Consider the following 18,707-nt stretch of genomic DNA (forward strand, 5'->3'; position numbering starts at 1 on the left):
AAGCCTTGCAACCAGACTTAAGTGGGTAAAGAATCCCAGCTACTTCTGATTCCCTAACTACATCTGGGAGGTTCAAGTACTGCTTTTCTCTCAGCAAGGAAAAGGAAGAGGATTGCTTCTATCTCATTTCTTCAGTCTGCTGCCCCAAGGATCTCAATGGAGCTCTCCTCAGTCAGTCATTCAGTAACAAAGTAGCAAGAACAGAAGAAAGGCTACTTCAACTGTTTTTTCCCACTCACCATCGATGGTACTTGGGTGAATTCAGGAGATATAAAACTCTATCTAATAAAGTCAGATTAGAAAATCAGGCTCTCACCTTAATCTCCATAATGCAAAGAGTGACAGAAAGTCAGGAAGAAACGCTGCAGACAGAAGAAAAACAGGCACTCTCTTGTCTCATCAACATTTGTCTTCTCGCTGTCTCAGGGAGGTGAGGGGAATAAATGAAGGGCAAGGAAAAGAAACTAATGGTTTCTCAGAGGAAGAGCAACTATGGCTACAGCAAAATTAGTGTTCTTCCTATATCCAATTAAGAATGTTTCTTATTAAATAGAACTTTCTCATCTATATGCATCCAAAGACACATTTCACCAGTATATATTTATATAATTTACATCAAAACTGGATTTTTTGTTCCAGAATAAGAATATATGTTGAAAAATTTCCAAAAGCACCCAAACTGTTAATGTTAAGGCAACCAGAACCAAGGCTGATAGGATGAACTCTAATGAAAAAGCACAGAATCTATAGATTTTCATCCCAACTTAATTTTCCATATTAGCTATTTTAGAAATAACATAAAACAAATATTCTAATGGAACTTTCTCATTATACTAGTAGTATTATTCAATATGGAAGGCTATCATTTGAATGAATAAATATTTGTTCTCCCAGTACAATAAACAAACTGTCAACATGAACTGCTTAGCTCTAAATAATGGTTTAAAATCTGGGACTAGTACGTGGAAAATGTTGAACTAAGACTAGTTTTAAGAAATAATAAAATTAAGAATCCTTCTGTATTAAAATGTATTACATCAGCAATGATAAAATAAAGTTTTAAAAGTCAACCTCCTCCCCTGTTGCAAGTATGAAGCTCAAACTACAAATGTTTTAACTGGAAGAAGATGATGTCTTTTTTCTTCCTGCAGAATTTTCTCAAAACTACTACTACAACCACGTGATTTCACCTATACATGGAATATAAAAACAAACAAAACAGAAATAGTCTCATAAACACAGACAATAGATTGGTTGTTGCTATAGGGAAGGGGGTGGGGACACAGGCAGACAGGCAAATGGGATAAAGTGGTACAAACCTACCATTAAAACTAAAAGTCACATGGATGAGAATACAGCATAGGAAATACATTCAATAACTCTGTAATATCTTTGTATGTTGACAGGTAACAGCCACACACTTTGGAAAGCATTTAATGTATATAACTGTCTAATCACTATGTTGTACACCTGAAACCAATGTAATATTGTATATCAACTTTATTTCAATAAAATAAACAAGTCTAAAACTTGAAAAAACAAAACACCAAAATACTATTACATGCATACATATACACACACACCAATGAAAAATAGCTTAGCAGCCTGATGTGAAGGTGCTTGAGTAGACTGAGCTGCCAGTTGAATGGAAGTAAATAGTGACTAAGAGGAAATGAACAGTTAGGAGAAAATACTGTGATCTGTGAAATTTAGGAGAGGAGCTAGGTATAGGCAAATTACGGTAATGCATGTTATTTATTTTCATCTTACATTTGACAGAATATAATCCAAATTCCAAGATTCGTTATTGGATCATATGAAATAACATCTTAGAGAAACACATTCCAAAAATGTACACTTATATATTTTGGTTTGGTTGTACATAACTCCCAAATATTTAAGGGCACGCATCAGTTCTGAGGTTTACAAAATGAAAGCACTCAAATAAAGATACCATAAAAGTTGATTATGCCTGGAAAAAACTAAGTTGTTTTTTCTTTACAAGTCGGTAAACTTAGGATCAAGATTATATACAAAAACAGTACCACGTATATTATTAATGTATCAGAGAGCAGAAATTTCAAGTGGTAACATGACTATAAAAACTAGTAAGTACAATGCACCGTCCACAGCAAGTTGTAGATTAGATAGAAAAATGATTAATGTCCGTAGACTGCTTGTTAATGAACCAAATGTCAGAACCAAAAGTGATTAAATTTTGGCTTAACAGAGTAATTTGGTCACCTATTATGAACTTGTTAGCCAAAGATTATGTTTCAATGTTCAACTTTTTATATATCCTATCCTAAAGAAGACAGTTTTTACCATGAGAGTCTTCAGTTTCAGGCATTTCCTAAAAGAGAAAAATAGCACCAGAATAAGATCATAAGCTCTGTAACATTAGCAAAAACGGACCACACTATCCTCTATTCTGAAATATTTTACATACCAGTGACTACGAAGATGACTATAAGGTCTTATTTAATAATGAAATTAAATAATTCCTATAAAACTTTCATAGTCTATGAAAATTTAATGAATCAAAATTTATTTAGTTAATGTATCAGACACCCAGTAAATTTGTTTTAAGGTCTTTGAAGACAACCCTCTTGAAAGAACTAGGTTCATTCAACTTTATATGCTCATAGACTGTGACTAGTATTTGCATGGAAAAAGTACTCAATAGGTATTGATGAACTGACGGCATTGTGACAAATGACTAGGATCAAGAAAAGTCTTGAAAAGCAAATATAGCAGTTAAATCACTTATTCAAAAATGATATGCACAGAATACATCCTTTTATAGAAAATTTTAAAATTCCTACAATATTACAAGTTTCCAGAGTCAAGCATGCAATGGAATGGTGAGTACTGAATTTTATGTTGGTCGTTACCTCTAGGTTGAGAGTGAATAGCATCAGAGAGGCAAAAGAGAAGTCCTCAATTGCACTTATCTGGATCTGAACCAAATGTTACAATGCTAACTTTGAGGAAACAGGATGATGCTCATGAGTGCTTGTTATATTATTTTCTTCTTGTCTGCCTATTTACAGATTTTTAAAAAAGGAAAAAGATAATACCTTTGTAGGAAAAACCAGCAGTGTACTAATGAATCAGCAGTATTTACCAGCTAATAATCTATTTTATAAACATTGTTATTTTGAAGATCAATGATCAATATATCAATGATTTATGCATTTTCGTTTATAATTTCTATAATTGTGATGCTTCTTATTTGGATTTTTAATAAAACAGATTTCCATTTTTAAGTGAAAATTTACTTAAGGAAATTTCTATTAGAAGAAAACTGCCTTATATTGCCTGATTTAACCAATGCTGCTTGAAATTCCAACTTTTACATCAATTATTGATGGTATATGGAGAGCAGAAAATACCCGGTAGTAAAGTCACAAGAATTATTATTATTATTGCAAACATTTTCATGGCATAGACAGAACTCAGAATTGTTCTTTGAAATGAGTTTTGTGAAACCAAGACAGCCAGGATGAAGTCTTTAAAAAAAAAAGAATGAAAAGAAATTAAACAATGAAAAGGCACATTTCACAACCCAGCAAAATGTAAAACAGAAGCAAAGTGACAGAACTGAAAAAATTGCTAAGCAATGGATTTAAGAAACTTTGACTCTACCCATCCCACTTGTTGCTAATGGTCTTTTTCCTTCCATTGTTATATATGTAAAAGAGATATGCTAATAATTAAAGAATGGCGCAGCAAGACTTACTAGGAGGTTAAAAGGAATTATTGAAAAAGTGTTCAAATACTTTATAAATACTACTGACAAAAATATTTTGTTATACTTTCTGTCTTCCTTCAGTGAAAGTGTCCTTTTAAACCATACTGTTTCTTAATATTTCAAATTCTCAACTAGAGAGATGTCAGGGAGTAAAGATACTCCCAGTTTATCACAATATTTCTGGTTAGGAAAGACTAGAACTGTGCTACCTGAGGAAAAAAGAACTGCAGCACAACTGGTCAAGGTCCTAGACTTGGTTCAATCAAGTTACAGATCGTCCAACTGACATAATATTTTGTTACTCCAGCACTTTCAAGTATCATTTGGAAATCAATTTTATCTCAGTGTGAGGTTTCTTAAATAAACAGGAAGAACTTAATTTCTGTAAACATTTCAGTACCAGCTTTCTTTGAGTACTTTTCCCCTTAAGAGAGCTGCTCCACAGAAGAATTGCTTCTTACATATCTATGTCCAGACTCAAAAAGAAATTCAGTTTTTCTGTGAAAAGACAGAAATACCCAAGTAATGTGAAAGCCTTCTGCAACTAGGGATTGCCCACCTATTCCAAGTGTGTAATCTCTTCCTATGTATTCCTGATGAAATCAATATGTTCTCCAGTTGATCACAGCTCATCAGATGTATTGTTCACCTTTGGTAATTTACATTCTTCATTGGTATGACAACTCTGAAGGATGTCCCTGTAATGGTTCTTCAAATCCTCATATAAAGAAACAGTTTCTTGTGAGTGAGCCAATGGCAACACCTTTTCATTCAGTAACATCTGCACTCGGAATTCTTCTTTAGGAGACTTTGCATTTTTACAATGGTAAAGCACAAATAGCAGGTTCGAAGCATATGGTACGATGTGACCGCTTCGAAATTTCCGATGCATTTGTTCCTTGTAATTGTAAGCTGTGAGGGGCTCCTTGTCTTTGAAGTAGCCCATGAGAGAGAGCAGTGGAAGAAGGGTCTCTGCATGACCAAACTGAAGGATGACTGGAGAGGAAATTGGCTGACACCTTAAAAGAGAAATCGAGAAAAAATACATGTATATATTCATGTCATTGAACACAGTATCTACACTCAGAAGTAGTATAGAACTTTCTCTTTTTTTAATCCTTATATACATAACTCAATATGGCTGAAATTCTGCATGGCAGAGAACTGAACTTTTTATACTGAAAGTTAAGTTCCAAAATTCAGGATCATTATAATACTGCATATCCACCTAAAACAGTCTGTACACACATTATTCTTTAAGTTTCAAGAGTGAGTGGAGCCTTTACTTGGAGATAATGGAGCTTGAAGCAGATATATATTTCAAAACTATACGGTCTTTTCTGTGGATGAAACTGAGTAAATCAGCCCTTAGTAAATATCAATTATTCCATGGAGCTCTTCTCAATGAACTTCATATGTTATTTTGGCTATATAGAATAAGGACAAAGAATATTCAGTAAATTTCTTTGTTAAAGCCAAGACTGAACAGTGTATGGTAATTCATGTAATCCTTCAATGTTTTACAAAACTGACTTGGGTACCAAATTTGGAATAGAGCTACAAAAGGGTAGAGATGCAACCTATTCTAGCTGATATATTCTGTGGTTGAGAGTCGAGTTTATACACTGCCAGAAATACAACAGCTTTCACTAAATCACCTTTTTTGGTTTTTCAACTTTCAATGATTTTTTTGCTTGGAAATAGGCCTTTTTTATAAGTAGTAGTGAATGACTACCTACTTCTTCTCAACTTTTATAGAAAGAATATAACTATTGTTCTTATTATAATTTGTAAACCTATTCCAACACAATTAACCATCTGACTTCCTGCCACCACCCCACACATTAGATTACAAATCCAGTGCATCTGGATTTCCTAGGAGGACAGCAGCATTTGCACCAGTTTTTGAACCTTCCTAATTCTCCACATAAAAACAGAGCAACTAGACAGCGGACCCAAAACCCAAGGGAAACATTTAAAACACATATACACGGAAAAGTATCCTCCATATATTACCAATAGCCTCAAGACATGCATATTATCAGTACCAGTGTGGAAGAAAGGAGAGGGAAGCCACAGAGCAGGGAGAATCCCAAATAGCCATAAGGAATTCACTAAAAAGTGCTGCAGGCCAATCTGAGATAGCAGCTGGATTGGGAAGGGTTCAGCCCACTCTAGGATTTGTTGAGTGCGAGGACTCCACTATTAGACTTCTCCTGGGACTGAAGAAACCTAGCCCTTGTGAACTCTCCAAACAGCCACACCAAGGCTGTATTCCAGGTCAAGGCCACACATACTAAGGAGAAACTGTCTGGCATGGAGTCAAGGCAGCAGGAGAGGGATGGAGGAAACAAAAGAGTAGGTCCAGATAAAAGTGGGGAAGCGGAACCAGAGGCAGGAAATCTCAGAAAGCAATCCAACATATTTCTGAACAGTACATGAGCACACACACATACACACACAAGGAAAGGAAGCTCTGTGACATCAGAAAAGCAATAGGACACAAGCCTTCTTCTAAATGTTTGGGGAAACTAAATTCACATTAAAATGAGCAAAAGTGATTAAGAGAATAAGGAGCAGAAAAACATCCCTATGGAAAATAAAAGTATACCAGAAGTATATATTCAAAGAGTAGATAAAAATTGTAATATACTATTTCACAATTATCCACTATCTTGAGATTAATCTTCTCTAAAAGGTGTGAAATTTAATAACCATTTATCAATAAGTGATTGTAAACCTCTCTTAACTGGTATAATTTAATTAGGTCATCTAAAGTACCTAAAACCTGTATTTATTTTATTTTTCCAAGAAGCATCCCCTCAGGTCCTAAATTACAAAGCAGTACCTTTCAGACCATAGCTATATTTGGTCTCACCTACATGAATATTTACAAATTTTGCATTATCTGTCGGTATTTAAAAATTGGAAATTTTCAGATTTCTGGCTCCTCCTGAACACCTGAAAGATCTGGCAACATATAGTCCCAAAAGGCAATAATCAATCAGCTGAACAGGAATCCGGGTTACCCTCCAGAATGGGCATGTCACTGTTGCACAGGACATACATCACTCCATGTTGTCTAACACAGGACAGATCCACTCATGTATTACTTGCTTGATCCCTTTATATATTCAAGTACATGCAACTCAAAGCTAGTATCATTGTCATTATTTAAATATAATGGAATTTAATAGTGATACAAGTTAAAGACAGACAAGTAAGATAAAAATACTGGTTTACATTTTAAATCCTCTAGCCATGAAGCATTACCTCAAAGTCAGGAACAACCCTAAGCTGAATATTCCATTATTTTGTCTAAAGAATCTATTAGGTCAGGATGGATGGCAGCAATATCCTCACTGTCTCACAGAAAGACTTTAACTGTCAGTGACTCTCTCCTTTTCCTACTGAAGAACTCCAATAAACTGGGGACAAAATATAAGACAAATATAATAAAAAATATTCGAATTTCAATATGTAATTAACATAAACATTATTAATGAACTATTCTACATTGTTTTTTTTCCTACCAAATCTTCGAAGGCAGTGTGTACTTTACAATTACAGCACATCTCAATTCAGACCCAGCCCCATTTTCAAGGGCTGAATAGCCACTGGTGGCTGGTGGTTATTGTGTGGTTAGACATACACAGTGATATGGATAGCCTTAAAAACGGATTCCAAAGTCAATCAAAGAGAAAACAGAAAAAATGATACAGGACAGATAACAAACACACATATGTTAAAAAAAAAAAGTGTGCTGGGGAAAAGGAAGAGACCAAGAGGGCTATGTACAAATCATAAAAGTTCAAAGTCTGCAGCTACAGAATAAATTAAATCTAGGCTGTGACCCAAATTAAAGTTTAAAATTTTAAATGGGGTTTATATAAAAGCATTAAATCCCATTTCCTCCTTTGACTACCTTATTGTCAGTCATATGTTAAAATCAGCTTTTTTAAAAGTTGAGGAAAATTGTGCTTTAAAAATGCTTATAGGGAATTCTATAGGAAATCAAATATTCATACATTGGTTCACACAGGAAGCCACATCAACAAAAATAAAGAACTGTCTTCTCCCACTTGATGTGTCTAAATTTAAAAAAAAATTTATTTTAGAATGCCAGGTAAATAGGAAGGAAGAGGGCAACTGTCAAATAAATGCCATGAGTATTATCTTCTCATACAGATCAATCTCTATTACAGAAGCTTGCAACATATTAAAAAAAGCAGTATTTTTAAAGGTCTGGTTAAATGGCCCAATACAATAATAATAATTTAATTCAAGGACAATTACAAATTACTGGATCAAAACTAATGTAGCCTTCCCCAGACTGGTCTGCAAAACCAAAAACATTAGGTCTGCTTAGAAATCCAAAAGTGCCTGTAGGAAAAATGAACTTAAATCTTTTTTGCTACTAGTTACAGATTTCTACAATAACCAAATAAAAGTATTTTAAGTTTATGAGATAATGTCAAATACAAAGAAAATAGGAGCAAAATTTCATTTGTGATTTTTTTATTTGTCTACCTTTGCCCTTTATGCCTTAGAGGGTCCTGCACAAATAGATGCTGTTGCAAAAACATCAGAAAGTACAGCTGGCTGATGTTGCTTGTGTTCACACAAAAAGGTCCTGGACAAAATGGCTGTATCCAAGTTTCCATCCAATACAAAAGGAGATTTTTCAAAGATCCACTTGGTTATTTTGTTTAGATGTGACAGGTCCTAGCATTCCCTGCCAAGTGTCAGGTACCATGCTAGTTTCTCTTTTTTAGAAGGTGAGGAAGGGGGAGAAGAAAGATGGTTAAGACAAAAGAACAGAAAAATAAAACATATTCCTGGCTCTTGCAGATGAGCATTAGTCTAACTGTTAGGGGAACCCAGAAAGGGAGACCAAATCCAGAAGGATTTTTCTTGGGAAAAATTGGATGGGCTTCAATCAGGAGATAGTGTCTATAACTAGGTCATGAATACATTTCTAGTAAGTAAAGGTTACAACAGAAATGCTACCCGTTGTAATCCTAGTAAAGTGTAGTAGTTGGTTTATCCCATATAGATATTGACATTTGAAATTAACTTGTCAAATTATCTTTGAACCACCAATTAAACACACTAAAAAAAACCCCATCCATTAAATTCACAGTAGTTTAATATAAAAGATTAACCTGAAACCTTTTTAAAGTATTAATTGCCTTAGGCCTGATTTACAAGTTTAAATTTTCGAAACTTTTCTTAATGCACGGCACAGCTGAAATTGTTCAAAAACAACTTTTTAGCTTGAACTTGAATACTGGTATACCCTAAGTTTCACAAATACAATTTACACACACACACACAAAAATTCACTAGCAAAAATCCTAATGCCTTCTTGCATAGGAAAATATTTCTACATCTTGACTAGAGCAAATAATTTAGGAATTTAGACACTTAAGTTTACTCTCAAACCACTGCTGAATTAAAATCATTTCAAATCAAATCATTTTTTATTTGGGAAAAGAAACACAACATTTCAATGTATTAGCTGAGGAAGACTACATTGATAATGCTTGGTGACAAGGTTCCTGGCATAGTAATTTGAATTGGCCAATTTAGGAAACACTGTTTAGCAACATGCATTTTGGTGAAAGCACATATTAAATCCTACAGATTAAGAAAATGGACTGTCTCTTAAACAAAGCATCAGTTCTTCTCTAAAAATGTATAAAAAGCAAAGACCACACTTCCCAGGTTTTTAATCTAAAATAAATATACAGTAGAGGATAAACAAAGACAGAGACAAGAAATCTTGCTTTAGGAAATTACTACATTACTAACTGCTTTCTAAAATCAGACATCATGTCTCTAAACATTTATAGAGACCATCTTTTCTCACTCAGTAACTCTAAGGCACTCATTTGCATTATACTCTCTACCTTATATTCAGTTTGCTGAGTAATAATGGGTACATGTGCCTACATTTTCATTCTAGCATGGAAGAAAGGAAATATGTCAACAAATGACTATTTTAGTTTCATAAAACCAGTATTAAATCAAATAGATTTCAACTCCAATCAGTAAATAGCATACATAAGGATTCTTCACACTTTCTATATACTTTTTCCTCCATACATTAACATCCTATTTTTGCCACCAATCTCCTTATCTTTATCTCTCATTTCCCAAATATAAGTAAAATCACATTGCCCATTCTAAGACACCTGATTACAAGAAACAGCAGTAGGGGATGCTTTCAAGTTTGTATCATAATAGTGCATGATTTTTTGCTCTTTGACAATGGTATCACTACTGGTAAAATACATTATAAAACAACACAAATAGACATACAACATACAATCACCTGAAACAAATGATCACTTAAAGGACTATTTTAAAATCTTTGTTCTTGATTTTTGCATTTTAAAAAACAAAACTTCAGACCTCACTGAAGTCCAGGTTGGGTTTTAAGGGTAAGAAGCAGAATTTAGCACACTCTTAAATAAGTTACAAGATCTAACAGAACGTTATTTTTTGCATTAACTCAAAAGTATTACCATTAAACACTAGCTCAGAATATAAATCACTTAACTCTCAAACCTGTTTTTCTTCACTATTTTATTTTTCCTAGTTGGAATTCAACTTAGTAATCCTTAATGGTTCAAGTGTTTAAACTAGTATAAAATAAATCATTTTTCTTCAAGGCTCCCCAAGAAAGCATTAGTAAAATATCTAACTCATAGTCATGAGTTTTAAACTTCAAAAGAACTTAGCCAATAATTTTTCAGCCATGTTAAATTATGTAGTTCAAATTAGGGCTCTATTTACAGCTAAGAACTCAGAATGCTTTTCTTATAAACAATGACTAAGTAACAAACAAACTGATTTCTACTTCATTGTTTGAAACTCAATTGCCAAAATAACACTGGGTATTAAAAAAACTAAGTTTCCAGTCTGAAAGGAGCTTAGAAGTCACCACTCTACCCTAGCATCAAAGAGCTGAACAAACTGAAATACCAACTGTTCTACATCCATCAGAGAAGTGAGATCACAGGGCAAACTGCTGCCACCCAAACTGGAAAGACAGGCAGGTAGATACAGAGAATCACAATTTATAGGAGCAGAACCTCCATGGGAACCAGCGTTGGGGTAGGAAAATCTAAACAATTAATTGACAAATTGCTAGAGGCTCAGTGTGGACAAGTCTAAGAGTTAACTTCAGGGGGATCAAAAGAGGCTCCCATACTGTGGCAGTTTTACCTCCAGGTACCCTGCCAGATATAGTGAATCATCTCTTGCTCCTGGCAGAGGGCTGGGAAAAAGGAATCATTTTGAAGTATGCCAGAGCTTTCTGTTCTTCTTAACAATGCCTGCCCTCAGGAGAAACTATTTTACCAGAGCCTAACTTGCTGGGGTTTTATAAGTGCCTAACCTACCTGGGAGAAGGGAACTACCCTGCTCTAGACCCCTTAACCATTGTGCGCAACTAAGTGGGTGTGGGGGGAGGGGGAACTGAGAAGCAGTGGTGAAGCTCACAGCCTAGAGCACAAGATCACCAAAATGCTGAGACCTAATCATAAGACTGTAGAATGCTTCCACTAACTGCAAACTCTACCACTACATTACTAAAGGCCAATTTAGCATAGTTCTTTTTCCCCAGTATATCATGTTCAGTTTCAACAACAAAAAATTATAAGGCATACTAAAAGGCAAAAAACACAGTTTAAAGAGACTAAACAAGCATCAGAACCAAAGACATACATGGCAGATACATTGGAATTATCAGGCCAGTAATTTAAAAAAACTGTAATTAATAAGCTAAGAACTTTAATGGAAAAAGTAGACAACATGCAAGAACAGACAGGTAATGTAAGAAGAGAGATGGAAATTCTAAGAAAGAATCAAAAAGAATACTAAAGATCAAAAACATGGCACAGAAATGAGGAATATCTCTATAAACTGGATATGGCTGAGAAAACGATCTGTGAACTTAAGCATGACAAGAGAAACTCGAAAACTGAGAAGCACAGAGAAAAAAGGCTGAAAGAAGCAAAGCAGAATATCAAAGAACTAACAAACCAATTACCAAAGGTTTAAATTAACATATGTGTAATGAGAAAACAAGGAGAAGAAAGCCACAGGGCAGATGAAATACTCAAAGCAATAAAGACTGAGCATTCCCCCAAATTAATTTCCTCCAAACCCCAGACCCAGGAAGCTTCTCAGACACCAAACAGGATAAATTCCGAAGAATGGCTTTTTTGTATACATGGCTTATAGTATTCAAACTTCAGAAAATCAAGCATAAAGAAAAAAGTCTTGAAGGAAGCCAGAGGAAAAAAGCACCTTACCTATAGAGGCAAAAGATAAGAATTACATTTAACTTCTCAGAAGCTATGCAAGCAAGAAGAGGGTGAAGTAAAATATTACTGTTGTGAAAAAATCCACCAACCTAGAATTTTATACCCATGCATTTGAGATAGACATCATTATACATTCGTCTAAATCTAGAGAACGTACAACACCAAGAGAGAACCCTACTGTAAACTATGGATTTTGGTGATAATGATGTGTTATGTAGGGTCATCAATTATAACAAATGAGCAAATGTGGTGTGGGAGGTCGACTGTAAGGAAAGTTAGTGGGGGAGTTTATGGGCACTCTCTGTACTTTCTGTTCAATTTTTCTGTGAACCTAAAACTGCTCTAGAAATAAAGTTTATTTAAAAAAATGAACAAACTACTGTCATGGGAATATATGTGACCAAAAGAAGCATATTCTCCTTCCGAAGAGTTAATATAATTCCTGTAAACAGCTGCTCATGCTTATACTTGTCTGCTCTTTTATAGGACGTGTACACATTTCAATTTTCTTGCATGAAGTTAAGTAGCGTAAGTGTTAAATGTAAAAATATATTGTTTCTCTATTCTGAATTATATCTGAATGCCAAAATGGGGTGTTCAGATTACCTTCAATTAGTAGAGAACTGTGGAGTTCAGGTGTGTTCATACATACAGGAGGGTTTTTTCTTTATTTTTGTAACTCTAAAGATGTCAAAGCAAATACACAGATTATTAATTTGTGGTCCAATTTGCATCATTAATTTCTGTGAAATGAGTTGGTTCCATTTCAGGAACACACTGCTCTTTACTCTATCATAATGTAAAATAAATCTTCAAAGTGTTCTTAGTCATCTAAGAACTGATTTACTCCAGTTAGTACATGCTGAATTGCTATCTGAAAGAACCAAATCCCCCAGCTTATTTCTGAATACACCCAAGTCCCAAGGATGGCATTAGAACTTTTCTGGGGTTCATTACCAAGCTTCTTCAAAGCAAAGCCAGTCTATGATTAAGCCCAAAATACTGCTAACAGCAATGTGGTAACAGTGTGAGTACATGACTGAATGAGGGAAGTGTGTATGGGTGGGGAATAAAGTGTGTGGGAGAGAGAACATAATGTATTAGAGGACAAAAGGGAAAAGAATGTAAAAAAAAATCACTTCTCAGTTTACTCAATTTAAGGCCACGACACGTAATTCTGTCAGAAGATTGCTGACAACATAAAGATTGCTGCATTCCACTCTATGGTCCCATGTAGCTTCTCTGTCATGACCATTCAATTAACAGAGTTGTGAGGTTCAGGATACAATGACAGAAAGGAACAAGTTTTATCTTTAATAAAAGAATACTGTCTTTTGGCAGGAAGTTGTTAATGTTTTTTAAAGGAGGCATTGCCAAGGCAATCAGCAATGAGGCATATTCAAAATCCACTGCACTGTAGTTTTTAATTTGGGGGGACATAAAACTATTTGAGAATCTGACTAAAGGAGTAGAACTTCATACGAGAGAAATGCACGCACCTATTAATAACCTGAGTATAGTTTTGGGACTCTCTACATTCCATGAATCCCTGTGCTACATATTATATCACAATCTGACATTCTGAGGAAAAGTACAATTCTGTCCCACATTTGTTTATATTTCCTGCATCTAGTGTATTCCAGAGAAGTCTAATAATTTTATCCTAATGAGTCTTATATTTAAAATCTCTTGACAATTAAATTTGCATTTTAAATTTATATACTTAACATCAAATTAATAATTCAGATGTTCTATAGTTTGCTTTGAACTTTCGTATTTTTCTTGAATCTTTGTTTCTGTGTTTCCTATATTCTGATCCATCTATATCTACAAACTTCTATTAGTCACATTTCTCAAATTCACTCATATCCCCCATTTGTAATGACTATTTTTTCTTTAGAATTCTTAGCACAATTGTCTCCCAGAGAAAAAGGAATACAAAGATATGGAACAGAAACACATTCAACTGTGTTCTCTCCCTCTGATAAAAATTCATTAAATTTGAGGTATCACATTTTCAAAATAAGTAACAAAACCACTTTGAAAGAGGTATGTTTTAGCTTTAAAAAACAAAAAAAGAACCTAGACAATGTAAATTATTAATACACATATAAGAAAATTAATGAATAACCTGCATGAGTTTATATAGAAAAACACACAGGTAGAGTCACAATAGCTTAAGGTTGAGATCTGGTCAAGCCCTCTTATTTTAGAAATAAGGAAAAGACAAGATAATTACCTAATGTTATCTAGTAAGATAAGAATGCACTTCTCCAAATTACAGCCTCCTTTTACGTATGTAAGTTAGTAAGGAGATTTTACTAAATTTTTAATTAAAAACAAAATTTAATTTGAAGTCTAAAAGTTGTTAAATGAGGGATGAGGGCTGTTTGTGTTCACAGTGTAAAATATCTCCCAAAAGTACTAAAAGTCATTCAAAAAGCTCAACCAGAAAAACAATGAATAATTGCATGTTTTTCTCCTAAATGTATGCATCTTAAATCTTTCTAAGCTCTTAATTAATGTTTCACACTCAACTAATGTTACACAAAGCATGTTTTTAAACATGATCCAGGAATATCAAATAGAGCTTTAGACAACTCACATAACTTCAACATTTCTGTAAGGGCACAAATAAACAACACACACTGCCAGATATGAGATGCCTTAGGAAGAAAATTATCAGGAAAAAGAAATGTTTTAAGTCTTCCTATACATCTGATTGAAATATTAGCTCCAATGAGACATTTGAAAAGCATCAGTTTAACAGCTTTAACACTAATGCAGAACTAAAATGACTCAAGATAAACTTCTTTCTTAAGCACAAATATATAGAAATAACTTATGCTTATAGTCAACACAGACTAACAGGGACCAGATTTACCTTCCTGCCTTAAACGACTGTAAAGCAGACAAAATATATGAAAACAGCAGTTTTTAAACATTTGACGACAGAGTAAGGGTGAGGGATGGCAAATGGGCTGAACCCCAACAACTGTCCTAGCTTATTGCCTAGAGTTTCCAGACTATAACACATGGAAGGGGAGCCACACAGTGGGTGGCAATCTCCGCAAGCAGATGAGAACAGAGAATCCAGGGTGGCCACACAGCAGTACTGAAAACTTGATCAGCACATGCATGTGAGAAAACTATCCAAATCTAGGGAAAAATTACTGGACAGCAACAGGTGAAAAAACTCCCAAAGCTAACAGAGCTAGAAATAGAGTGTGTTCCCACAAACTAGACTAGAAGAACCTCTAAATACATAAGGTAGCAAATAGATGCACAGGAAGAACTAACTTAATAGTGGGGCAAAATCAGCCTGTAACAGATACTATTATTACAAAAACAAAAAGGCAAACCACAGACCAGGAGAGTGTATTTGTTAAGTAATAATCTGAGAGAGCATTTGCACCGAGAATATACATAAAGAACTCTTAAACAACAGTAATAAAGATGATAAACCCAATTTAAAAAATAGGAAAAGATCTGAACAGACTGTTCACCAAAGTAAACATAAGGGTAATTAATAAGCACATGAAAAGATGCTCAATATCTTTAGTTCTTATAGAAATGCAAACTAGAGCCACAATGAGGTACCACCATACACGCATTAGAAAAGTTAAAATTAAAAAGACCTACCATACCAAGTGTTGTCCAGGATGTAGGGTAATTAGAACTGTCACACACTGATGGGAAGAGTTCGGCAGTTTCTTAAGAAGTTAAACATGTTCTTACATATGATTCAATATTTCATCTCTAGATATTACTCTAGAGAAATGAAAGACTAAAAAACCACTCATAGCAGGTTTATAATAGCCTCTAACTGGAAACAACTAAATTTCCATCATAAAGAGGATGTATAAACAAAGTATGGTATATTCATATAATAGAATACTACTCAGCCTTAAAAAGGAATGAACTACTGATACCTGGAACAACATAGACAAATCTCATAACAATGATGCTGAGTGAAAGAAGCCAAACCAGAAAAAGGTATACTATATGGTTACACCATTTAAAATTCTAGAAAATACAAATTAATCTATAGTGATGGAATATAGATTGTGGTTGGCCTGGGAATAGGGGGTGGGAAGTGGATTATAAAGAATTACAAAGCAATTTTTGTATGTGATGGATATTTCATATTCTGGATTGTAATAATGATTTCATGGATATATACACAGGTAAAAACTCATCATATTGTACACTTTAAATATGTGCTACTTACTTTACCTCAATAAAGCTGTCTCTAAAGTCAAGACAAGTATTAATAAGGGCTGATATGCTGAAGTTAGTGAAAGCAGTCCTCAGCGACCAACCTCAAAGACTCCTCTGCCCATACAGCCTTTACCAAACACCACGGCTCAAATGAATTCTCCTTCAAGAGTTTTTTTTTTTTTAACTTGTTTTAGTGCTGTTATATAAATATCCTCCAAACTAGGACATGAGTTCCTTGAGACAATAATTTAAATGTATTCATTTTTGCTTATATAGTAAGCTGTATCAGAGCAGACTGGGGGTAACACTGAAATCAGGGAAGCACCTAGGAGGCAGTGGCTAAAATCTAGAAGAGAGAAGATATTAGCCTGAATCTAAGTGGTAGCACAGTTAAGTCGAAGCAGAAGGAATTGATATAAATCTGGAAGTAAGTAAATAAATAAACCACAATTCAGCGAGTAGATGTAGAAGGTAAGGGAGACAGAGTCAAGAATCAATCACAGGTTTATGGCTTGGATGCCTGGGAGGAGAATGGTGGCACTGACTAAAATAGGGACCACAGGAGAGAAAGGACTGCAGATACTTTCAATATATATTGAGGACCAACTGCATCCCAGGCTTGTTCTGAGCACTGAGAACAGTGAAACAAAGTCCTGGACATCACAGACCTAGTCTACTGAGTCAAAAGTGTCTTTCCAGAAGGCAGTTAGACATCTGAATCTGAATTCAGAACACAGCCAGGCTAATTATATGAACTTATTATACTTACCTAGCCAGTACCTTCAGTAACTAGCACTAAGAAATTTCTAGTACACCTAATTAAACTCCATGGAACCCTGACTTCAAAAAGTTGGCAGAAAAGACAAGCAAACAGGTTCTGAGGATTTAGAATTCGCATATATTTTTAAGAACTTTAAAAGCAAACCTTCTCTACTACAACAGGCTAATTGACCAAAAGAGCCATTTCAGGTTCTTGGTGCATTACACATTTATTTCAATGCTGCCATCTTATGTTATAATATGGAACTACATGATCTTAAAAAGCCATACCCTTGCAACAGTGAAGTCTGAAAATACCATTTTTCAGTCAATGAAAAGTAGAAAAAGGCTAATAAAGTTATTTAATGATAGTAATAAATATTTACAGTAATTAATTTTGGTGTCTAAGAGTATCCCTGACAAAATGGAAGATCTCTTGAGACACACAGAGTCCAGAATATAAACTTAACTTTGAAAAAGAGGAAGCAACTTACCGAATTCCCTCAATCTTAAAAGAAAGACATATTAAGAGATAATGCAGAAGGGGAGGGTAAAATAAAACCCGGTAAATTCAATCTGCTTTTCTAATCACAGCTGCTTAAATAGAAATAGCAGTATTTCTATTTTAACTGTAATCCTCTCACTGTAGTGATTGTTTAAGAGGGAAAATAAAAGTCAGAATCAAGGATTCTAAATCTGGAGGGTGGTTATATTTAACCAAAATGTTGACCCTTGTCAATTAAATTATTTGCAATCTTCAATTTTTCTGTAAAGTAAAATCATGCTATTAAAATTATGTTGAGAAAATATTCAGAAGCTGCATACATAGTACTATCTAAATGTAGGGAGGAAGAGGGATGGAGAAAGCAAAAATGCAGCCTGGGAACTCTAGAATTAAGTGAAAGACATTTCCTCAGACAACATTAATGATAAAATATCGCTGGCATATATACATATATAACCATATTCAACTATAAATTCTAAATCCAAATACAAAGAAAGATCTTAAGAGTCAGAAGAAAAAAGGTTAATGTTTTGATAGACTATATTAGAAAAAGTACAATGATAATATACTTAAGATCTTTTTTTAAATTGAGAACTACAATTGATACACAATATTGCATTGTTTTTAGGTGTACAACATAGTGATTTGACAATGTAAATTATAAAATACTCACCCCAGTAAGTATAGTTACTATATGTCACCACCCAAACTTATTACAATATTATTGACCTTATGCTGTACTTTCCATTCCCATGACTTCTTTATAACTGGAAGTTTGTACCTCTTTATCCCCTTCACCTATTTCACCTCTCCCCAAAGCCCACTCCCCTGCAGCAATCATCAGTTTGTTCTCTGTGTTTGTGAGTCTATTTCTGCTTTATTTTATTTTTTAGATTCCACATATAAGTGAATGACCTCTAGGTCCATCTATGTTGTTGCAAATGGCAAGATTTCATTCTTTTTTTTAAGGCTGAGTAATAATTCCATTGTATCACATTTTCTTTATCTATTCACCTGCTGATGGAACTTAGGTTGCTTCCATATCTTGGCTATTTTAAATAATGCTGCAATAAACATAGGGGTGCATGTATCTTTTAGAATTATTGTTTATGTTTTCTTTGAGTAAATACCC

General features: G+C 34.3%; 1 protein-coding gene across 13 annotated transcripts in view; it reads right to left on the reverse strand.

The window, feature by feature from the left end:
- The window catches only part of MINPP1 (multiple inositol-polyphosphate phosphatase 1), a 190,887-nt gene that overhangs the window by 146,148 nt on the left and 26,032 nt on the right, over positions 1 to 18,707 (reverse strand). Inside the window, exons 5-6 of one of the 13 annotated variants that reach the window (XR_008998904.1) lie at positions 4,314 to 4,773; positions 1,483 to 2,353 (exon numbers count right to left, since the gene is read on the reverse strand). The exons of 9 other annotated variants lie outside the window; for them this stretch is intronic. Coding sequence is in view for 1 of the 4 variants with exons in the window: in XM_036924043.2 (XP_036779938.2) it covers positions 4,377 to 4,773 (397 nt within the window). In the remaining 3 variants the exon portion in view is untranslated. Of the gene's footprint in view, positions 1 to 1,482; positions 4,774 to 7,027; positions 7,183 to 18,707 lie in introns of those variants that run through there. 3 more of the 13 variants (XR_008998905.1, XR_005032402.2, XM_036924043.2) reach the window with 3 other exon arrangements.

Source organism: Manis pentadactyla, chromosome 8 (genome assembly GCF_030020395.1).
Source record: "Manis pentadactyla isolate mManPen7 chromosome 8, mManPen7.hap1, whole genome shotgun sequence".
NCBI lineage: Eukaryota > Metazoa > Chordata > Mammalia > Pholidota > Manidae > Manis > Manis pentadactyla.